Source organism: Cynara cardunculus, assembly GCF_001531365.2.
Source record: "Cynara cardunculus var. scolymus isolate 2C chromosome LG 10, CcrdV1, whole genome shotgun sequence".
NCBI classification, from domain to species: Eukaryota; Viridiplantae; Streptophyta; class Magnoliopsida; order Asterales; family Asteraceae; genus Cynara; species Cynara cardunculus.
In genome coordinates, this window is record NC_037537.1 from 8,758,947 (window position 1) to 8,783,687 (window position 24,741).

The 24,741-nt window shown below is 36.6% G+C and overlaps 2 protein-coding genes and 1 pseudogene across 3 annotated transcripts in view; 2 read left to right on the forward strand and 1 right to left on the reverse strand.

Annotated features, from left to right (window-relative positions):
• The window catches only part of LOC112518856 (prefoldin subunit 6), an 11,989-nt gene extending 8,420 nt beyond the window's left edge, over positions 1 to 3,569 (forward strand). Inside the window, exon 5 of the mRNA XM_025126630.1 lies at positions 3,251 to 3,569. Within this exon, the coding sequence (XP_024982398.1) occupies positions 3,251 to 3,307 (57 nt within the window). The 3' untranslated portion in view covers positions 3,308 to 3,569. The remainder of the gene's footprint in view (positions 1 to 3,250) is intronic.
• A 1,753-nt stretch (positions 3,570 to 5,322) lies between these two features.
• LOC112520330 (primase homolog protein-like) lies at positions 5,323 to 15,179 on the reverse strand. 2 transcript variants are annotated; one of them, XM_025128678.1, is made up of 13 exons: positions 14,929 to 15,179; positions 14,694 to 14,836; positions 14,310 to 14,365; positions 13,946 to 13,997; positions 13,748 to 13,858; positions 11,470 to 11,550; positions 11,123 to 11,206; positions 10,270 to 10,335; positions 10,062 to 10,175; positions 9,070 to 9,117; positions 8,896 to 8,981; positions 5,984 to 6,044; positions 5,323 to 5,660 (listed from the first exon to the last, which is right to left on the reverse strand). In XM_025128678.1, exons 1-13 carry the CDS (start codon positions 15,074 to 15,076, stop codon positions 5,580 to 5,582), a joined length of 1,131 nt encoding a protein of 376 aa, XP_024984446.1. In that variant the 5' UTR covers positions 15,077 to 15,179; the 3' UTR covers positions 5,323 to 5,579. The 2 variants fall into 2 exon arrangements, with proteins under 2 accessions (XP_024984446.1, XP_024984444.1); XM_025128676.1 differs by having other exon boundaries at positions 14,694 to 14,845; positions 14,929 to 15,176.
• Positions 15,180 to 22,560: 7,381 nt separating this feature from the next.
• Positions 22,561 to 23,509, forward strand: LOC112519951 (annotated as a pseudogene).
• Positions 23,510 to 24,741: the final 1,232 nt, after the last annotated feature.

Sequence of the window (24,741 nt, forward strand, 5' to 3'; positions counted from 1 at the left end):
AGAGAGAAGAAGTATTCTTATTTACTGAATGAATAATTACAAAGGAGAGGCGTGTATATATATAGACACAAATAAGAAACCCAAACCCAAATAAGCAAAGGCCCGTACGGCCCAACAGAAACCCTAAACAGACATAATATTTACAATATATTCTAACATGGTTCAAGTAGTGGAGTACTTGAAGTTACATTGAAAATCTTTTATTGCAACTCTTTCTTTGTACTTATCAAGTGATGTTTGTAACACAACTTGAAAATTTTGGTGGTAGCGTTGTAGTGGTCTTGTGAAGTGGGGATTAGAGATGTAACGGACCTTTTTAATATATTGGTGCGATCCCCCAGGATTTTCTTTCTGTATATGTATTATCTTTTCTGATAGCCTTAATGCTCTTATATTATTTGCTAGAGGAAAATCTTTTCTCAACTTGTCACATGGATCCACAAGACTACATAAATGTTTTAGCCTTTTAGGCGGTAGCTATGTATATGGTGACATATATCTCTACCTTGTCTCTACATCAGTAGGTGCTTGAGACTACTACCCCTTTTGTTATTCAGATTCTTACGTCATCAGCTCAGTACAATACTCCGATTAATTTGGTGCCCTTGAAACGAGGCTCACTAATCTCATCTAGCCTTTGCTGCTGCTTGAAACTTCTAGTCCAATATTTCACTTCTGATTATGGTTTTAGACGTCAAATTCTAGGCACTAGTTTAGTCCAAGGTTGCATGGGGAGAGTATGAGCTAAGTAGCTAACCTATGCATGTCATTTTTCATCGAGTTTTGATATTAAGATACATTTATGTTTAATTCCAATCTATTCATGTTGTAAGATCATTTTAATAGCCTTTAAGCCATGCTAAAGGCCTCTTTAGAAAGTTTTGTTGATTCCTTATTCCTTATATTAGTTTTTCATACAATGAGCAGATATTTAACAGGAAAAGTACCTATAACATTTAACTCCCTGAAATCATTATTTCTTCCTTCTCTTCTCTATCCTCTATTCTTTCTTATTCTATGCTCTACATCATCTCTCTTGAATTGCTGCTTTTAAAGTGATTTTACATCCTTGAAATTTGAGGCATTGCATGTGATTATATTTTTACGTGTTACCAGGTTCATTAATGGTTATAGTCTTGCTTATAGGACAATTCTAGAAGGAACACACTTAACTTTCTGCCCCTTTATAGGCTTGTACCTAGTTTGAACCTTGTGGGGTTTAATTTAGATTCTATGAACTGCTATATGTTCCGTAAAAAGACAACACAAACATTTTTCTCTAAACGAGTCGAATAAGTTATAAAATGTACTAGTAGAATGTTAGGGACAAAACCAAGCCTAAACTGTCTCCATAACATAAATCACATTTCTCTTGTGATTCTTTTCAAAATCAAGATGTTTGTTCTGCTTACATTATGTGGCTGCCGAACGTGACAAGGGTTGCAACAGACATTGCAGGTTGTGCTAAAAATTCGGCTTTTAGAAATTAACCTAATTTGTTAAGGCTGTAAAAGTTCATGTCCAATGCTCATTTCATTTGTCTCCACCAGATGAATAATGCAGGGATCTTATCAAGTAAAGTTTATGATCTACAACTACTATCATGCAACATAGAACGTCTTGTTTTTGGACAACATTAAACCGATGATTTTATGTGAATATTTCAAACCAGCTAAGAGACATGAGACCATATGAAGATGGTGAGATCTCTTCCTGAACAAGGTGGTTAAACCTGATGTCAAAGAAGCCATTTTTGACATCTAATGTGTTAAGGAGGCAATGTAGGTGCACCCAAGGCGCAAACACATCCATGGGCGCACCTGGTGTGAGTTTTGTTGATTAATACAGTGCATGTATGCAACTTAGGATTAAAATATATTCAAATTTACTTGATCAGATATTAATAGGAAGGAGGAGGGGACACACTTTTTAGCCTTTCCGAATGAGACTTGAATAGATCCGACAATAGTGGTTTAACATAGTAGACTGATTATCCAAGCGTGTATTCTGTCATCCTTTGTGTTTGTTGATTTTGAGCTCTTTTTGTTTCTAATTTTAGGACCTTTTTACTGTTCTATTTCTATCTTTCGTTTAGCCATTTTCCTTTCTATTTTTTTTTCGCGTCATGAATAGAATCAAGCAAGAAAGAGTCTTATTTTGACCGGTCATAAGATTAATATTGGAAATTTTGATTAGAATAAACCAACCACAAAGTGTTGGTTGCTAAAGTAATTTGATTTCATCTAGATGGTAATGAAATCATAGAGAAGACGTAGGTATGAAATGTGGGATTTCATGTTGTTTCCGTGTAGTAATTCAGACTGTCCCAAAAAGTAGTTTTGTTCGGAATGAGAGAAGTTGGAGCTACAATTCTATGGTAGGGAACAAGTATAATAGTGTTCTCCAACGACTTCAGGACTACATATAGGATTTGCTTCTTTTCACCATTTTGATCGAGTAATGTACAAACCAGCTAAACCCATTCGAGATATGTTATCATTCATTTGATTCATGATTGTGGTATTCCTCACCATGTATTGCCTTGTACAATTTCTTGCTGTTTAAGCTGCTCCTTGAATGGGACGACTTTGCCCATACCCGTCTCTAATTCTTTTTTCCGTTATTAAATTATTTTAGAAACAAAACTTTGAGATTGTAGACCTCATTTGTTCATTACCTATACCCCAAGTTTATTTTCCTCTTCTTTTCCTTGTTTCACATTGGAGTTTTGAATAAAATGGTAGTTATAATCGAACTAATTATAAGCTCTACTAACTGCTCAGAATTGGTAATATTTGACCACATTGTCTTGTTTGGTACCAAATCTGAAATTTGATCATTTCATAAGTTATGCAAAGACCTTGTCTGATGTTTGGTTCATGAAGCTTTTGGGAATCATTTTATTATAGTTAAATATGAAAGTATGGTCTCCTAGAGACCAGTTACACTTGCAATCTTCAAGGATATATATATATATATATATATATATATATATATATATATATATACTGGGATATTATCATGATATTTTGCTTCTAAGGGTCTTCACGGAAACAACCACTCTATTTTTTGAGTTAGAAATCCAGTTCACGTATATCCCACCCCAGACCGCATTCTAGGTGGGGCATATTGGGTTTGTTTGGTTTTTATCATCATGACCTCATGATTCTTGTAGCATTTGGATATACATGATATGGCAGTTAGCATCTAAGAACCCTCAGTTTTCTTATATCTCTTTTCTGTTTTGCAGATTTTCAAGTTACAGCAAAGGATTCAATTGCTTCAGGCTGGAAAAGCCAAGGCTTAATTTGCATTATTACAAGTATGCATTTGGTTATCCAGTATGTTGGTTGTTTTCAGATGTAACTTCTTTTTCGCTTTAAACTGCGATTGTTTTTGCTCGTAATATGCATATTAGAAATTGGTTCCATCTTTGTTATCATGTAAAATGCAGAGAATGGTTACATGTAGGTGATTGATAGGATATTTGCGTAATCATATTTGGAATCGTACGATGTTATTTTTGGTTTAATTTTAAAGCAATGAGTGAAAATGGTTGAAGCAGGTAAGTCATGGAAAGCAAACAAACTAAGTTCATGTATTTAACACTTTGTATGATGCATCTCTTCTACTTTGAGTTGCAACATCAAGCATGGAAAGGGTGTTGTACTGTCGACTATGTTATGCATGTATGTGATAAGTTTCCGAAGCGTATTGAACCACTACACAACGAATTCCAAATTATGCAAGCCGAAGGTATTCATAAAATCAGTCACTATGATTTAATGAAGATGATAGATCTGCATATACAAAGAGTCCTGAGGTTTCAGATGCTCAATGGCAAAAAATGTCTGTAATATATTAATAAAAAAAAGCCTATACGATTTTAAAGTGTTTGGAACCTAGTTAAGCTAAGCTGTCCAATTTTATTAAACATAATAAGTTGATGCAACATTGTGTAGGTAACTCTCAGATTGTATACACCACTAAAATGTTTTCCTTTAAAACTGTTGGATGAATTGGGATTTATTGGTTTTGAAATGGTGGTGAAGGAAGCATAATGGGTACGTATTTATTCTTTTCTCTATTATGGATATAATCCAAACAACAATCTACTAAAAATTATAAATTGTTAAGAGCTGGCTTTTGACAAAAAGTTAGCATAGCTTGAATGGTAACAAATTTAGGCATGCGTCCCAACGGAGCCGGGATTCCCTGTAAAACTGGGGACTGAGATTTCCCAAAAGTTAAGAACCGGGGATGGACGGGGTCGAGTAATGTGATCCTCGACCTGCTCCGTACCTGTATATAAAATATATTATTTATTATTAAATATATTATTTATAGAGAATTAGATTTAGAAAGAGTATTTCGACATTTCTTCTTATATACATTTTTTCCGACTTATCTTACCTTTTTAGATAACAAACATGGAGAACCGAAAACATTTATCAAATAATTACGTATGATGTGATTTTCTTCACATATGAATTTAATACTCCATAAAAGCAAAATTTCAAAAATATGTAAGATTTAAACATGAACATTTTCGATCGAGTGTGGTCATTTAATCTAAAATGTCTCATGTTAACGGAAAAAAGAAATCCCCGATTCCCTGATGGGAAAAGGAAGGGATGGGATGGGATGTGATCATATTCTCTAGAGGAGACAGGGACAGACCTATTCTTTGGGGGTATGGTTGTCTGTGAAATTATAAACATACAAAGAGTGTAAAGTTTTCAAAAGATCATTACAAGATATTACAAAAACTAATATAGGTTTATAATTGTTCTTAATTTGTTGGGCTAACAAGTTTGTGGTTCCCGGTAATTAACAAGTTTAATATACAAATTTACATCAAAATGAAACATGTTTTTATGAATTCCTATTTTAGGAACATAACCTCAGTTTTGGTAAACATAATTTCTTTAATGGAAAATATTATAACTTAGTGAAAAAAAAAAAGAACCTATTTACAATTTTGGAAACAAATTTTATATTAAATTTATAGTTTGAGATGTTTCTCGTATACATCAAAATAAGACCTTTGAAAGTTGGTTTCTAAAATAGTAACCGGATCAAATTACATTCCATTTTGCCCTTATATAAAAGCTTACTGGCTGTCTATCAAACGCTTACCACACAAGAGTCATTATTTCACTTATCTTATCAGGTAATATATTCTTGGCCATCAAAGTGAATTGTTGTTCACCATCTTTTACCAAGTGCTAACCAGGTGAGAGCCTTTTCCCTTATTTACCGGATAAAATTATCAATCCTTACCATGCTCACTCCGTGAGGTAAAATGACACCTATTAAACGTTTGGTAAACGACAAACCGATAGAATGATTTCACATAGCAATCATTGTCCAACGTTCATAGATCCATGACAATGTAAGAAGAGAAGAAAAGAAAAGAGAGTTTTACTTGAGAAAATAGCACAAGAGTTCACAGATTAACTGATCCTGAACAACCACCATGGATTTTTGCTTCCTCTTTGCAACCATTAAACTTCTATAAGGTTTCTAAGTCCCGTTATTCTGATAACCGCAGGTGAAAAAGATGCTGCATATATATTTCAGATTGAACTCTTCACCTTGTATAACTCTGCGGTTTCAACGACCTGCCTCAACGCTTCTGCGCCCAAATGCACCAGAACCTATGCAACAATGTATTACTCCCTCAGTCCCACAACAACTTTCCACAATTCTATTTTAGTTTGTCCAAGAACAAATGTCCACTATGTCAAAAGTGTCTACTTTCCGGTTATACCCTTAATTATGAGATGGAGAAATTCATTATTCCCTCTATTGTTAAGGGTAAACTTGTCATTTAGTTGATTAAAAAGTGCAATTATTACACAATTCTAAAATGGTGTGCCTTTTCATCATGGACTTTTATTTTGGGATGAAATGAGTGCTATGCATTGTCAAATTTCGGTTTACATGGGAATTTAAATGAATTACTAGAAAGAGGTGTTACCTCATTTGCATCCTTGTAACAGCCGAACTCATCTTTCTTTGGCCATGTTACAAGCCAACATCTGGAAAAGAATTGAAAAGATGATAAGATACTATATAATCATCTTGTCATTGCCGTTCCCAACAGGGCGTTCAAGAAAAGGGCAAATTGCATGAAAATGTAGCGTACTTTGGTTTCATTCTTATCTTGTGTAACATACTTCCGAAACATTCATATTAATACATTAGATGTGATATTTCAAACATCTAGACGGAGATACATTACACAAAAGCAGAATTAAACCAAAGTATGTTGCATTTTCGTGCATTCTCAGACATATATTAGGTATCAAAATGTTTGAGACGTCATATCTAAGGTACTAAAGTAGAGGTTTTAGAAGTATGTTGCTTTTTCGTGCATTCTCAGACATAAATAAGGTATCCTAATTGTTTGAGATGTCATATCTAAGGTACCAAACTACATGAAATTTCATGCAATTTCCCTTAGGAGAATGAATGAGATATCGGAAGGAAACACATGAAAGACAAAGGTAAAGCCAAAGAAAAACAAGAAAGCAAAAATTGTTGTATAGATGCATAATGTTCTTGATACAAAATCTGTTGACGACAAACAAAATATCACCAAATTTAATAAATTTATCGGCGTTCTTCAACGAAGATCATATATAAATGCAAATGACTTGCTAAGTCAAAGCTACATGTCCCTTATCTTGTTTTGCTAGCTCTTCTTTGCAACCAGTTATCTGAATTACTCATTTATGGATGTCTTGGATCTCTCTAGTTTTCACAAACCTGTCAAAAGATTTATTGTTTTTCCCCAACTGTTGGAGTCCCACCTCGGCCAGACACAGACCACCAAACCTAAATATATGTAGGAGCCTCCCCTCTACGTTAGGGCTCTTTAGAGAGATTCAAAGGGGTTCTTAATATCTTCTAATGGTATCAGAGCCAGATCTAACACAACCTAGGGACTTGACACACTTTTTCGCCTCCCTTTGATGGAGTCCACATCTGTTAGACAAAGACCATTAAACCTATATATATGTGGAACATCCTCTCTCTGTAAGGGCTCTTCTAAAAAAGAGATTCAAAGGGGTTTCATATATCCTCACATGGTATCAGAGCCAAGGTCTAGCACCATCTACACACTCTTTCAACCCCCTTTGAGGGAGCGTGTTAGAGTCCCCTATCAGCTAAAAACAAACCATCGAACCTGTATATACATAGGAACTTCCACTCTCTCTATAAGGGCTCTTTTAGAGAGAGACTCAAAAGGGTTCCACATATCCTCACACCAACAATGGTAAAAAAAGGGAAAACTTTGTGATATGGGCAAAAACATGTGAGTTGTGACCTTGCATTAGAAGGAGAGAAGCCTCTAGGGATTTAGAAATAACCTATACGTTCATCTACTTGATGTGTGTTATACCCTAAGTTAAACAGTCAAAATAGTCAATAGTGGTAGTTTGGTCAAATGGTCCAGATTGATAGGCTGTGCTAGGAAAGTACAAGTGGGCAATGCATGGGTAGTAAGTAGGTGGTATCAAGTATAAATAAGGGGTTTTGGAGTAAGGGGGTTTCATTCTGATTTTGTGTCATATTGGACTCAAGTCCTTAGGAGAGCTTCTGGCCTCTCGAAAGCCAGGAAACACCTTTTGTAATCGTTTAGTTGTTAATAGTTGACATCAGTCTTACTACTGATTCTGTTACCATGGGTGACTAAGTTACATGAAGAGGTCAAGGGCCAATGACCTAGTGACATCCGGGTTACTGGTAGATCCCAATCTCATTTACACATATTAGTTTTCTCAAAATATACTTGAAAAAAGATAATCATTAAAAAACATGTTGAAGTTTGTTGAGGCTACATCATAGTTTGTAGTACTTTCAAGATTTCATCATCGAACCATTATTGTCATAACATTCCATCATCGACCATGTTGTCATCAAAACTCTAAAAGCGTTGTCAAGAACAAACTATGGTTTCCTTGAGGAAACTTAAGAAAATTATAGAAGAGAAAAGTAAAAAAAAAACAAAATCCCAAAATCCCAACAAAAATAAGAAGAAATRCATATCTGAATTAGTCTTGTCGAATAAACTTAAAAATAGATTTGTTGAAAAAGAATAAAATTTATGAAATAGAAAACAATTAAGTGATAGAGATGGAGAAAAAAAGATTGAATGATGAACAATTCATGAAAAAGAGCTAAGAAAAATGAAAGGATTGTGTTAAATGAAAAATCTTTATAGAAATTAGAATGAAAATTAGAAAAAAAAAGATTAAAATAAGGATAAATGAGAAAAAAGATAATTTCTAACCTTTWGGAGAAATCATGTCATCAATCTTGATTTTTCCTTTGTGAGAATATTTTTAAGAACATAATCAATTGTTTCTTGATAGMAATTTATGTCAAACTATATCAAGAGGAAGAGATTGAGAAATAAAGAGGTGAAGAGATAAAAAGTTGGAGAAGGTAAATCAATTGCAATAATAAATAAAATAAATGTCTATTAAGAAGAAGTTGAATAGTCTAGGGGGTTAAACTTATCTTGAATGCTTATTAAAAAGTTGAATAATTTGGGAGGTTAAACTTAGTTGGATGCAAAATTACCAAATGATCTCATCTATTATGAAATATACAATTTGCTTGTAGGGGCATAATAGTCTTTAACTTAATTAATATTTTAAAAAACAAAAAAAAGGAGAAAAAAGATAAATAAGCTCCTAGCTTTTAGAAGAGGCCACATCATACATAGTGGTTTCTTCTTTAATATATATATAGATTATATACTTCACAAATAAAGTTACATGATTGAGCATCTTTAGAGGAAGTCACCACCACTGATGTAGTATTCTCTCCAAAGGCTAATGTAAATATCAAAATGAGCAAAAAATGGCTTTGTTATATAACCTTTCCTTTCCAAGGCAGCATGAAAGTTCTTCAGCTAAGGCTCGACCAGGTCCATCACCATCTGTTGCCAATACAATTTGAGATGCCTACAGAAAAACATAGAAGAAAAACGTAAACCATCATCATGGCAGCATAGACTAACATAAATGAAAACAAAAGAACAAGATCACATACCTTATCAAGATACCCTTTGCAGTTTAATAGATACTTGTATCTTGTGTCCTAGTTGTAGAAATAATGATAAACAATTTAATAGATAAGCAGATTAATATACAATTGAATAGAGCAAGCTTTAGATTCATAACAGAAAAAACATCGAACGATTTGTCATTAACTAGGTATTTGAGTGACTGTGGTTAGGATAGATAATTTGTTCACTGCCAAGAGTTCCACTAAGTGGCCATCTACTAACACAAATTGGGTAAGCGCTAATCCGGTAACAGTGTTGTTTGGGTCAACACTAATCACTGAGCAAGTAAGAGTCCCTCCCCTAGCTTACCAGGTCAGCATCTCAGTCAGTGTTATGGACGGGTAGGAGGGTCTTGGTTAACAGCAGCATCTCTGAGCAAAAAGGAGTCCTTCTAGGATATTCTTGATCTCATTGCTCCATCTTGAGGAGTGTTAGCATAGGTTAAAAGTGTCATTATACTTAACTTTTGTTGGTATCTCACTAATTAGGTTTATCTATCTTAGCCCACAGCCCACAATGCACTCTATATATAAATAAGCATCTTTCGTCAATATAAAACATGCTTTTTCGGAAGCCCAGTTTTCTCCAATGATCTTCTAATCATAGAAATAATGTGACCTTCACTCGAGGTAACCTCTTTTTTGTCATTCAAATTTGTCCTTTTCACCTCTGATGCCGAAGGGAACCTCTTCTTAGAATAGAGATGAGAACATTCTAGAGTACTCCCTCTATCCCAGAAAACAAGTCTAGATTTGATCTTTGTTTCAAATGAGTTGCTTTTTAATCATCAATTTGATAAAAGTTGATCTGGTTCAAGCCAAATATTAGGCAACTAAAAATGCATGAAAATAATAACAAATTGAGTTGCAAAGCCAAAGGCATTCTTAACGTTGGAAATTACTAGGTTCAAATTCCAAATCTAAAAATACATTCCTTTCATAACTGCATAAACAGATAAATCAGGGTCAATATAAACCTGTTTTTTAGATGGCAATGATGTTGACACTTGTTGGGGTGCACCATCGGGAACACTAACACAATTTAGTATTCCAGCCTGTTCCATTGACAGCTTATCGATTTCCCCCTCGACCTACTATCAGCATTGGAATATATCCATCACACAAATATAGATAGCCATGGAAGTAGCTATAACATAAGAGATGAAATTTGTCAAGAGTTATTACTATAATAATTTCATTTCCTTCCTTTATGCCATCAACTCCATATAATATCCTTTCTCCATGCTTCGCCTGATATTTATACCAGAAATCCATTTATCTTTTTGCATATAAAAGTTAACAATAAAGCATCATCAAAAGAAAAATGATAACGACTTCACATAAAAACAGGCATATAGAACGATGGAAAAGAACCAATCAAGAATGTTACCCATTTTGTGCACTATGAACCATGTTTCAAAATGACGGAATAATTCAAATAATTTTATAGCAGGTCACACATGCCAATTACCATGGTACTGATGCAGCATATACCAATGAAAACACAGATTACCTCGTTGATTCTAAGAATACCCCGAGGCTAATCTCTTCTAAGATTCATTAGCGAACCTAGGCTTCAAATGCGAATTCGCAAGAACTCAAAATTTGGGATAAAATCAAAGTTTATGGAAACACCATCCAGATTACACAAGACGCATGCAACTAGGAAGCCCAAAAACAAAACGGGCCTGAAAAAGACCATGGGCCAAACAAAAAAGCCCAACAAAAATGCCAAAAAGGAGTAAAAAACACAAAAATGTCCAAAAACCAGCGTTTTCGGGGTTCAAAAGTCGGTTGGGCCTAACCACAGCATGCTCCTCGCTCCAGGCTTCAAATTGACTGGTTGTGGGCCTGAAACGGACACTTGGAGCGAGTTATGGCTTTTTAAGCGCAACCCCGATCATGGGCCTCCAAGAACAATATGGCTCGGTCCTCCCCGCCCAGGCCCGCATCAGTACCCTCAAGTTCTGATAGTGGCTCAGCAAAACAGTCAAAACTAGAAAGAGGATAAGAAAAATACATTTTGCTAAATCCCAACCTGCCAAAACTTTCTGCTTGTTATGCTGCGAAACTTACAGTTGACAAGCTCTCCATTCCTTCTATACGTATACGCTATCACGTTCTGTTCATGTTTTCAGACAACAAAACACATCATTATAGTTAAAGCAGGGGAATGCGAAAGATTTATAAGGGTACCGTAAAATAAGTGAAAAAGAAAATAGTAAGACTTGGATAGAAGAGGATGCTCTTAATTAACCAGTGGCAGTGGTAAGCAAATTTAAATAAAAGGTGGAATAAACCAAAGATGCAAAAAGTCATCAATCCGTACTAAACATCTGGAAGCGACATAGTTACAAGCATTTATGGTGATATGCCAGTACATACCTTATCATCAATTGTTTGCATAACATAATTTTTCTCCAAAATTTCTGGAGATATCATTCGCTCAGCAAAGTAGTCTATCAGCTGAAACATGTAATAAGAAAATATCATTCCATTGAATACATTTTTCCAAGGGGGACGATATCATTCCCAGAGATGGTATTGCAATTGTTGAAACAACCACCAGAAGTTTCGATTCCCCCAGTCCCTTGGCGACCCAAACCACAATGCCATCCTTCGATTCCAACAACCAGCCATACATTGCCAGTTCGAACATCATGCGTCTAAACAAAAAGAATAGAGAAGAGCAGTTTTGGGATTTTATAAATCAACCCAAGTTATATGAGAGTAATCAACCCAGAGTAACAAAATATTTGAAAATGAAGATAGACTCGACAGAAAGAATATCCCTAAGAATGAGCATAGCAACTGATAAATAGTAGTCACATAACCATATGATAAAGAGGTAGGGAACAAGTGGTGAGTTTTTCCGACTGATGCAACTCAAACAGAAAATTGAAAACTGGGGAAACTCCTCAACTAAAATCATGTCATTTTATGAAGAACAGATGATCAGGGACGATGTTTGGTTACTTGACTAAGCCATACGAGGAATTCTGAAAAGCATGGAACAAGTGGAAGGTAAATTATGTGCGACATGAGTAGAAACAATACCATGATGGAACAACAGAAACCATTGGTTGATGTAAAAGAAGGAAGAGGCTGTTATAGAAGATACAATATTCATAACCCCAGTCATACAACCGCAAGCATGTGAATCAATAATCCGTGATGAAACAAATCTAGAAGGATAAACAAAAAAATATATATGTGCTATATTATATTAGAGCATCTCCAACAGATTCTCTAAAATAGAGAAAACGTTTGTTCTCTATTCTAATCCAACAGATTCTCTATATAGTTCTCTAAAATAGAGAAAGCTCCAAGTTTAGAGAATTCTCTAGAACTTGATGTGTGGCGAGAAAATGGATTTTCTATATTCGTTCCCACCAATGAGATTGGATTATTATTATTTTATATAAAAATCTTTTTAAAAAGTGTATTAGGATGATAAATTTATAGAATATTTTAATAATATACTTGATGTTGAAATCTCTAAAATAGAGAATCTGTTGAAGTTAAATGTATAATTTTTAGAGATTTTGACTTTTGGTTCTCTATTTCTAGAGAAATTATAAAGAATCTGCATCTCCTCTTAGCACTAGTAGAAGGTTGCGCCTGAATGGAACTTCAACATTAGAGTAAGGGGACATTCTCATTGAATTATCTCCAAATGATAAATGCACAACTGAAAAAGTTATTAAGCACAAGGAGGACATCATGTAGCTGACAGAGACTCCTGGTGGAAAGTGTTCAATTGGATATATACTGTGAAGCAAAATCCTGATAGATCCCTTCTTTTTGTGGGTAAAGAACATGTAATTGATCTTGTTGGTTGGGTTGGCAATGAAAACAGAGGCCTCCATTCAGTTACAAGCAACAATGGGATCAGACATGCTGATTACATTACCGACTGACAGGAATGAAAGCAATAGAACGATTACAAGGGACAACAAAAGCTGGCAGGCTAGTGGGAGGCTGGCAAAGGTTATAAGACCCTTTAATGGGCTTTCTTAAGGATGGCAATGTGCACAAACAACTGTCTGCCACCAGCAACCAATTTGGTGGCTTACAAAGACAAATTAGCTGCTATAGGCAGGCGTTTTTAGCAAGCGGCTAGGGGGTCAAGTCTTGACCCTCATACCATCTATGTATTTAGGATTTAAATTAATAGTTTCTCACAAGGAAAACCACTCCAAGATGGGTTTGTGGTCAAGAATAATAAGATAAGATAAGATAAGATAAAAAGAAACTCTTTTTAATAGGATATAACAAACCTGACAGAGCTATGTATATAACATTCCAAACCATTTGATCTCGTTTGATGGACAAAGAGCTTAAGAACTAAGTTGTTCAAACTAGTACAATATTAATCGTGTTAAAGAATAGTAGGAGACAGATATTAAGAGGTTATTCTAAAAATTACACTCCACTTTGCATATCCTCATAGATTTTTTGTAGAAACACATGTATACATGATTCCAATCTATCCCTAGCCTAATAGTAAAGTTCTCCCATCCTTGTGTTACAGTCTTGAGTCTCATTCCCTCCCCATTTGGCAAATGAAAGAAAGACACGTCATTGAATAAATTGTTGCAAAGAAAGCAACTCCATGACATAAAGAGCTTATACTACAGAATTATCTATCTAAATGAAGTACCTCATCACCTAGCGGCTCTAACCGCAAGTTCTCTTCAGTCATTTTTTTAGGAAAGTTAGCTTGATTAACTCTGTGGACTCCATCTTGTGCACGCCCTACATCTGCCAAAACCTGCAATAGGATTATATACCTGACAAGTAATTAAATCTGCAATATCTAGTAAACAAAGTGAAGAAATGAAATTTCAAGTATGCATACATGACCAGCCCATCCACATTCAAAATTAAAGCATCTCCACATTGCAACTTTCCTGAATATAAGGAGGAACAATAAGTTCTTTCAGAAGTCTGAGACAGTAGATAAGCATGGAATCAAATACACTTCATTCCCATAAAAAAGTTCCACTTCATTTTCATGTTAAACAAAGTAACTTCAAAATACATTATTCTATTTGAAGCACTTGCTACAAAGTCAATATGGTACTGCAATTTTTTCTCCAAAAAATTAAAACCCACATCAGTTTTGAAGTACAAAAGCAAGTTGTTTGGCACCTAAGGTCAAAAGTAAAGCTCTTTTTTACTTTCCTTTTCTGGAAAGGAGGTTGTACAAAGAAACCACTTACTCATTTTGGTTTATGTGGAATGATAGACTCCTCTCCTTGGACTCCCCACCTTTGCACTGTTTGAAGAGAACGTAATGCCATAAACAGCTGACTCTTGAATCAAAGTAATAGAACAAAGTCGATGGATATGATCCCTCTCTCCCACATTAGAGTTATATGTCAATCTTTCTCATCAATCCCACTATTTTTTGGATTAATAAGAATGTGGGCTTCCTTATTTTCCTCAAAACTGATGCAAACATGTAAGTTCAAATCCAAAAACTTTCCCAATATGACCTAAAAGGTGAAATTACCAACTCCATATTGGCAACTTAAGATGGAGAGCAGAAAAATCCCATGTAACAGCGACAATGAGAGGAAAGCTAAATGAATCAATATACATACCAATGGACAAATTAGGTGAGTGTATTGGCCAGGGGTACAAGAATCCCAGTTTATCCCAATATTCTCAACCTTCTGCTTTAAAGCTTTACCTCCTAGCCCTCCTTCATACAAATCAAGTACCTCCTCATCCTCTTTAAGTTTCGCTAAATTCACTTGTCAACCAATTCAGCAAATAATCAAAATTACAACGAGATAAGGGAAACAGTGAAGACTAAGACAACAATAACTTAAAAACCTGAAAGTTTTTTAGGATGTGGCTGACGGGAAGAGAAGAAGATGAAACGTGGAAGCAAGAACATAGGTTGTGCCTGAAATCGGTGGGGGTCGCACTTGCAATTTGACGTTTGAATCGAATGGAACAAGCCTTGCTGTGGTGAAATCATTTGGTTGGCAAGAACGAATGCTGGCTGATTTTCACCTTCTGACACATACAACTGAAGATAAGGAGCATTAGCGGGAAATTTTGTTCAATCAACTACAAAGGCTGTACAATTTTATTATAAGTGGGGTGGGTTTGGGGTTGTTTATCTATGCTTCTTCTTTCTTGAATTGTTTGGAGTTCTATAAAAAATAATTGGATTAGTTTATAATCGTATCCAATTAACCCATGATCATCAAAATATTAATTTTAAACCTCCAAAACAAATGACATATAAACTTTAGTTTAAAACCACAAAAAATGTTCAAACAGTCTGACCCAATAAAATCAACACAACCAAAGTTATTAATTAGTTACAATCTGAATAAACCTAAACCAATTGGGACATAACATAACTACCCGGAATGATTAAAATATACATACATGCCACAATATTACAAGAAAAAAAAATCACAAATCATGTACCAAAAGTTAGATCAAGTTCTTCGACTTCAACCGAGTCAATTACTTCACGGGATCATTTCCTTTGTCTAATTCTTTTCCTGAAAAAAAAAAAGTTGGAGAATTCGGATTAAGCATCGGGCTTAGTAACAAAGAATATTAGCATTACATACATATATATACGGTAAAAAAACAAACCGAAGACATGCTCAATAGAAGAAACCGTTCATCCATATACATACCAAGACATACCGTAATAAATCAACAATAATGATTCCAATTATCAATTTCTGATAATCCAATCATATCAACGATGTCATACCGTAAACACGTTCCAAATATTAGTCATAGAAAAAACAATTATCCCTCACAAGAGTTTCATAGAAATCAATCATAACAAACGTATCAACATATCATATATTAACAATACATCAAACATAATGCATAGGACTAATAGGGACCTACAATCATCATCCGGGTATTCCTGAGCCCCTATGCATAACCAAATAGAATACCAAAGACTAGCAAGGACCTGCCTTCATCTCCCACGTATGCCCGAGTCCCTTACTCATGCCCCTCCGAACCATTGGACAATGAGTATAACACAAGAATGTCTCACCGGCTCCCCCTCTTCACCCAGGCTGTTGACATCCACCGTTGCTTCCGACATACCACACGAAGTAGTACTTATACTCCCAGCATAACAAAGAAACCAAAGAAACAAAACCAACAAAATTCGGATCCAAAACCGACCGACAATGCAGAGGAATCTCAATCTGAAGACCAACGTACAGATTGACCAAAGACCAAACCATCAAACTTAGAGGACATCCAAATCATGTAAACATAGAAGATATACATATATACACATAATACAATATAATTTGAATAAACATTTAACCCACCGAGCTTTTAGCGTTACCAAAGGAAAGCTATAATGAAGGTTACGTCCCAACCTCATGTTTACACACTAAGATACCTTCCAGAAGCACCAAACAAGCTCCAAATATCCCCTAGAGTATGTACATTAAGTTTTGTTAGACCCCATAATTCTTATGTGTAAAAGTAATGAAGAACAAGTGATGAAGAACCAGAAGGCCGGTGGAAGACTTCAAGGCAAAACAGCTAAGTCCTCAATACAACTAGAGGGTCGATGAATCGACCAGAGGTGCGATGAATCATGCATCTTCATAGCCCCTCTGGTTACCAACACTTGGAGTTTTCTACAACAGCTCAACCAGAGGCATGCGATGAAGATATCAAGATAAGGTTGAATAATGCCCCATGGAAGACAGCTGGAGATGACGAATCGACAGCTGGATTCTACAAAGTTTTATCTTGTTTTACTTATTATCCATGTCTAGATAAGCTTTATCTTTCTCTAGAAGATTTGCTAGATAGTCTCTCTAGTAGTTATCTTCTTGTTTAGCTTTCTAGTATAAATAGGTGTTAGGCCTATTGTAATCGGAGAACGCTTTTACTATCATTTTGGAATAAAGTGAATATTCCAGCACTCAAGTATATTCTTTGAATATTCATATTTTGTTCTTGAGTGTCCGTCATTTTATTCATTCACACGACATAATTTAATTATTCTTAATTTAATTATTAGTGTTATTGAGAGATCTGGGATCAACAATTGGTATCAGAGCCAATTGATTGTTCTTCAATCAAAACGATCATAAAAAAACTCTCAATTCGCTTTTTCCATTAATTCTAGAGTTCATAAAAATCTTCTCTAAAAAGCATAATTTTTCTCTTCCAAATCTTCATTGGCCAACTGGAATTCTGCTTATAGTGTTGGTTCTCTCACCAAACCTCCAACTCTTCAAAGAGAAGAGTATCCACAATAGAGAATAATAATGGTGAATTTTCTGGAGGGGATGGACAGGAATCTCTTCAGATCTGTCATGGAGGGTCCCTACATACCACAGACTCTTGTTCCAAGAGTCCCAGGAACGAGCACCACATCAGAAATACCAGCTTACTACATGCCCAAGGACGAGAAGAATTGGGATGAAGATGATATGGAGCACGTATAGACTGATAAAAATGCCAAAAGATTAATCATCATGGCCATTCCCAATGAAATCTTCCAATCCCTCGATGCATGCACCACAGCAAAGTAACTATGGGATGAGCTGGCAAGTCAATTAGAAGGAGGAGCAAAAACAAAGAGAATCGTAAAGCTCAATGTCTCAATGAGTATACCAACTTCAAGTCTCTTCCTGATGAACCAATTCAGAAGACGTACGATCGTTTCAACATATTGATCAATCAATGTCGACGAAACGACATCTCCAGGACGAAGGAAGAAAATAATGTGTTATTCCTTAAAAGTCTCGGCGATGAGTGGACGCAACTGTCGATGTCCCTCCAAGCAAATCAGGACTTAGACAGCTGGTCACTTCATGATATTTATGGAACACTTGCTGCACAAGAAAATGATATAATGAAGAGAAAAGTATCCATCGATGGACCCCTTGCTCTTGCTGCAGAAAAAAAGGATGTTTCAAGGACCTCCACCAGAGACCACAAGAAAAAAGGCAAGAAGGCACTTGTAGTAGAATCAGAATCGGAAGACGAGACATCCGAGTTAGATGATGATCTCAAAGCCTTTGCCAAGTCTCTGGCCTTGATCACAAAACAATTCCAGAGGAAGTTCATCAAAAAGCCATATGAGCGCAGAGACTCCAGAAGGGAGAAGTACCAGCCATCCTATGAAAAGAAGCCGTCAAAGTTCTATCAGAGGGAAGAAAGAAGAGAGGGAAGAGAAGAAAAAGAAGATAGAAGAGAGGAGAAAAGAGAAGACAAAGAAGAAAGGAAGAATGACCTTTGCTGCTTCAGATGCGGAAAATTCGGTCATTTTTCAAAAGAATGCAGAGGACGTCTAGTGAAGGATGCAAACTATTACAAGAATAAGTATAAATACAATTCTAAAGAGCGAAGTCTGATGGCTGAAAAAGAGAATCGGTGTCTGATTCTTCGTCTGATGAAGAAGACAAGGCACTCATTTGTCTCATGGCCACGTCCAATGCAGAATCCGCTTATGATTTTGATCAACATGTATGTGAGTCTTCCATTGATAAAACCAACTCTGCTCCATCAGAGCTAGAGTTAAGGGAGATGAAACTTTAAGAGGATTTCTTAAAGCTTAAGGAAAAATTAAATTTTGAAAAATCTGAAAGAATCAAAGCGAAAAAAGAAGTCAGTTTCTACAAAAGAGAGATTGATCTTCTAACCGAAGAAAAAGCTGAACTTGTTAAAGACAAGACTCGTATCGCCTCACTTAGAAAATCAGAGGAAGAAAAACTTTTGGATTTAAACAAGAAAATAACGAAGGACTTAGAAAAGAAGGTAAAGGCCTTAAAAGAATCCGAGGCAAAGAGGCTTAACTCAGTAGCTCTCAAAGATTTCTTTCAAAAGGAAAGGGAGATTCTTCATTAGAAGCTTCAAACCAATGAACTTCTGATGAAGAAATATAAGGATGCCCAAAACGTCTATGAAAAACTTAACGGTCAAAAGAACACTCAAGGGATTGAATTCAATGAATTGGACTATTTCATCGAAACAAAGAAATCCACCCTTGAATCTACTTTCAAACTTGGATGCGTTCAAAAATGCAACTTTTTCTCAAAACCCAAAGCAAATTTCAAAAGGGTTAAAGTCGATGGAAAAACTGTCCTCTTAAGACAGGATTTTGAAAATGTGGTGTACGAGAACAACACAAGTAAGAATTTTGATGAAGGGAATGATGCCTCCACACCAGAGACTGATGAAAACCCTATGGTTAAACCAGAGTCTCTGGTCATCAATCCCACTTCATCAGCAAGTGCTATTGATGAGAAAGATAATCTTAGTAAGGAACCGTCATCTGATGAATCAATGAACCATCCAAGTAATATTGGAAGTTCATCTAAGTCAGAAATGATGGAACCCCCAACAAATCACTCTCAACCATCAACCTCTGAACCTATTCCTCCCACAAACATCCATGACAATTTTGATTTCGAGAAATCTGTGAGAGATTTTCTTGACTCTGAATCTGAAGAAGAAATAATATGTGAATCATTAGAGGTCATTGAGGATAAGAAGCCTCAAAACTTCAAACCCTCAATGAAATCTGATGTTCCAGCATCTATAAAAACTTCAGACAAAGGAAAAGGAAAGCTGAGTAACACCAAGTGCGCCATTGATACCTCACAAGGCCCATATACTTCATCTAAGTTCATTAAGTTTACTCACGCGCAAAAACGGAAGTGACCTACCTCTGAAAATTCTAACCACCACTTTTCTTCTCATTCAGCTAAAACAAGCAGCCCTCCCTCAGGAAAGGAGTAAAGACCAAGCCTTCTACAAATAAAAAATCTGAACTAGATAGGAAGTTTGTAAAAACAACCGATGCTAGAATATGATTTACATCCCCTGTATTTACTTCTTCATTTTCAACGAATAAAAAGAAAGTTAAACATTCATGTTCAAAATATCCTAACTATCAATGTTTAGCACTTTTACAAAACCTGAGGAACCATATGTTAACCCACCGCTGCATATTTTCCAAACACGTCTATCGCTATAATGTTCAAACTAGTGAAAACGTGAAAAATCCCAAGTCTAAGGGAAAGGGAAATGCTAACAGACCTAAGCCCACAAAGGCTAAGGGTAATGAAAATCAGCCCACTTCCAAGAGGGCTGATGAAAAGAGAAAGGTCGTATCTCCGACTAACCAACGTGGACCCATTATGAAATGAGTACCTAAAAACCCTTAACTTGTCTTTTAGGGCTAGCATGTGCAACCATGGTATATGGATTCAGGTTGCTTCAGGCACATGACTGGTGATAAAAGTCAGTTGTCCTCTTTCATCAAAAAATTTGGAGGCTCTGTCACTTTTGGAGACAACAGTAAGGGTACAATCAAGGGATACTGCACACTCATAAAAGGCAACATTTCCATCAGCAAAGTGGCTTATGTTGAAGGTCTGAAGCATAACTTACTAAGCATAAGCCAGTTCTGCGAAAAGTGTCTTGAAGTCAGATTTTGCAAGGGCTTCTGCATCATCGAAACACAGCCCGGCCAAACCATCATCAAGGCAAAGAGAGAAGGGAATCTCTGTCTTCTGGACTTTCAATCCTATGTGGGACAAGACATCCTTTGCCTTGTATTCCATAAGAGCGATGAAAATTGGCTATGGCATCAGAAGTTCTCACATCTGAACTTTGACGTTCTAAGGAAGCTAGCCAAACAGAAGCTGGTCAAGGGGATTCCAGATCTTAATTTCAAAAAAGATCATCTATGCTCAGCCTGCGAGATGGGAAAGCTTAAACGGGCCTCTCATAAAACAAAGTCAGAAACCTCTTGCACCAATCCCTTGGACATGATCCACATAGATCTTTGTGAGCCCATCTCTACACAAAGTCTCTCGGGAAAGAAGTACATATTGGTACTAGTTGATGAATACTCCAGATACACTTGGATTGAGTTCGTGAAGAAGAAATCAGACGTTCCTGAACTCCTCATTGGGGTGATGAAAAGGCTCCAAGTCCTTCTATAGCGCAAGCTCATCAAAGTTAAAGTGATAATGGAACTGAATTCAGAAATGCCAGAATTGATGAATATCTCATCAGTGAAGGCATTTCCCAAAACTTTTCAGCTGCAAGAACCCCTCAACAAAATGGAGTAGTGGAACGAAGGAACAGAACCTTAGTCGAAGCAGCAAGGACCATGCTTGCTTCATCGAAGTTACCCATCACCTTCTGGGCTGAAGCTATTTCCACTGCCTGCTTCACCCAGAATCGGTCAATCATCAATGAGAGGCACCAGAAGACACCCTATAAGCTCATCAATCAAAGAAGACCAAATGTCAAATATTTTCATGTCTTTGGGTGCAAATGTTTTGTACTCAATGATAGGGAATATCTTGGCAAGTTCGAMMARAARGCWGATGAAGGGATCTTTCTGGGATATTCTCAAACCGCAAAGGCCTACAGAGTCTACATCAAAAGAACAAAGATCGTCATCAAAAGCATCAATGTGTCCTTTGATGACTCCACACCAATGATTTCTAGACACAACAGTTTAGAACTCGGACTGCAACAGAGAGCCTATGATTCATCACTTGGCAAACCCAATGAATCAGAGTTAGTTCATTTATTTGAAGACATCTTCAAAGAAGAAGTAGTCTCTGGACATGCACCTAATGCTAAAGCTACTTCCAGAGCCGATGAAGAACATGGAGTATCCACTGCTGAAGGTACATCTCTTCCTGAAACTCATGTTACTTCACCTTCTACTTCTTCTGTGTCTTCTGAACCAGAACTAGAGCCATAAGATAAATCTGGAGATGATCTCTTCGAGGGGGAGTAAGCAGTTCCATTGGTCGATGAAGAACTGCATCCTATTGCTCCAGAACCCCAATCAAGCACTAAGTGGACAAAAGACCATCCACATCACCAAATCATTGGTGATCCAACATCTGGTGTCAAGACGAGATCCACTACAGCTAATGAATGCCTCTTCGCCAACTTTCTGAGCATGATCGAACCAAAGAAGATTTTTGAAGCCCTACAAGACCCAAACTGGATAGATGCAATGCAAGAAGAACTACTCCAGTTTGAGAGAAACAAAGTGTGGTCCCTCATGCCTCTACCGAAAGGAAAGACGACCATAAGAACTAAATGGGTCTTTAGAAACAAGAAGGATGAAGATGGCATAGTAGTAAGGAACAAGGCCAGGCTTGTTACTAAGGGCTACTGCCAGGAAGAAGGGATTGACTACGATGAGACATTTGCTCCCATCGCAAGACTTCAAGCCATCAAGATATTCCTAGCCTACGCAGCACACAAAGACTTCAAGGTCTATCAGATGGATGTCAAGTCCGCCTTCCTCAACGGTAAGCTTCAAGAAGAAGTATACGTGCAACAGCCCCCTGGGTTGAAAATCCAAAGCATCCAGAGTACGTCTACTTTCTAGACAAAGCCCTCTATGGGCTGAAACAAGCACCCAGGGCCTGGTATGAAACTCTCTCCACCTTCCTCATCGACAATAAATTCGAAAAAGATACAATCGATACAACTCTCTTTCTCAAGAAGCATAAAGGTGACATACTACTTGTGCAAATATATGTGGACGATATCATATTTGGTTCTACCAATGCAAAATTTTGCAAAAAATTCTCAGAGCTGATGAAAAGCAAATTTGAGATGAGTATGATGGGAGAACTTAGTTTCTTCCTTGGTCTTCAAATAAAACAAACTCCAGAAGGGACTTTCATCAATCAGTCCAAATATGTGACTGACCTTCTGAAGAAATACTCTCTTTCAATCATCATCAATGAGAACACCAATGGCTACAGGAGCTAAGTTGTTTGCTGATCCATCAAGCAAATATGTGGATGTAACAATCTACAGAGGCATGATTGGATCACTCCTGTATCTAACTGCTAGTAGACCAGATATTATGTTTGCTACATGTCTTTGTGCAAGGTATCAAGCTAATCCTAAGGAATCTCATCTCTCTGCAGTCAAGAGGATCTTTAGATACCTCAAGGGAACCCCTTCATTGGGTCTCTGGTATCCAAAGAACTCTGGCTTTGATCTAATAGCTTTCATAGATGCAGATCATGCAGGCTGCAAGCTTGATAGAAAGAGCATGTCTGGAATCTGTCAACTCTTGGGGGACAAGCTGGTAAGTTGGACTTCCAGAAAACAAAATTGTGTTTCAACCTCTACAGCAGAAGCAAAATATGTTACTGCTGCTAGTTGTTGTTCACAAGTCCTCTGGATGAAGACTCAGCTTAAGGACTATGGCTTTGAAAATAAAAAGATTCCCATCCTCTGTGACTCCAAGAGTGCCATAGCCATCTCTGCAAATCCTATGCAGCTTTCCAAGACCAAACACATCGATGTAAGGTACCACTTTCTGAAAGACAATGTCGAAAAAGGTACAATAAAGATGTACTTTGTTCCTACAAAGATTCAACCTGCTGACATTTTCACAAAAACTCTTGATGAGAAAAGATTTTTATTTCTTGTCAGCAAGATGGGTATGCTGAATCTCACCACTTAAAGGCAATTCATAGTTTAAAACCAGAGATCCTCAATATCTCGTGGTTATGCCTACAAGTGATACATCTTTATGGCCATAATTACCAAGTACTCTAAACCAGAGCCTTTGGTTCTAAAGATCAGAGCCTCTAGCCAATTAGAAATACTTGTTTAAAATATGGCCAAAAGTTTTCATCGATTTTAGAACCAGAGCCCCTCTGGTCCAAAGCAAATGCTTTGTGATTCTTCACTAAGTACCCCCTTCATAACCAGAGCCTCTGGTTCTATAGACCAAATCCTCTGGATTCCAAATCCTTTGAGACCAGAGCTTCTTTGGTCTCAAACTTGGTCTCCCTCATTCATTTATACATATAACTTAGTCATATTTTTTTTATCATTCATACAACCAGAGCCTCTGGTTCCAAAGACCAGAGCTTTTGGTTTCCATGTCCTTTGGAACCAGATCCCCTCTAGTCCAAATTGGACTTCACAAATCAATTAATAAATACATCCATTCATCTTGGCATCGACAGGCTATCTTGCACTCCACCAAATGAAGACTTTCCAGGCTGCAGGAGAAGAGATCTGCCTCAGTCCTAACTCAACCAGAACTCGGATTGGTGTTCAAGAATGAGTTTGGTGTGAAGAAGTTCTTTAGACTGACTGAAGCCTTCAAGTACACAACCACAACACTTGAATGGTTTCAGAAGGTCATCAGAGACAGATTGGGCAGACCTTATGTGCCGATGGGAGAGGGACAACAACTTATTCATGAGATCTCAACAGTCATTCAATTTAGAGGACTGTTGATGCGCTTCTGAGAGATATCACAAGGAAGACCATGAATGAAGTATTTTTCCTTGTATTGTAATATCTTTTTGTTCCATCATTTTAAGAATTCATCATTTAGTCCAATGAAAAAATTTGGCAAAGGATGTTTTTCTTTAGACTAGCCTCTGTTCTTTACTTATGATTTGAATGTTCATAGATTAGCCTATGTTTGTTTTTCATTACTTAGGGGGAGATTGTTAGACCCCATAATTCTTATGTGTAAAAGTAATGAAGAACAAGTGATGAAGAACCAGAAGGCCGATGAAAGACTTCAAGGCAAAACAACTAAGTCCTCAATACAACCAGAGGGTCGATGAATCGACCAGAGGTGCGATGAATCGACCAGATGTGTGA

Coding starts and splice junctions, on each gene's coding strand:
- LOC112520330 (XM_025128676.1), bottom strand. CDS start 15,076: ATGATTTCACCACAGCAAGGCTTGTTCCATTCGATTCAAACGTCAAAT. Junction 11,551..13,747: donor TAGAGCCGCTAGGTGATGAG/GTACTTCATTTA, acceptor TACATGTTTCAG/CTGATAGACTACTTTGCTGA. Junction 8,982..9,069: donor GCAAAGGGTATCTTGATAAG/GTATGTGATCTT, acceptor GTTTTTCTGTAG/GCATCTCAAATTGTATTGGC.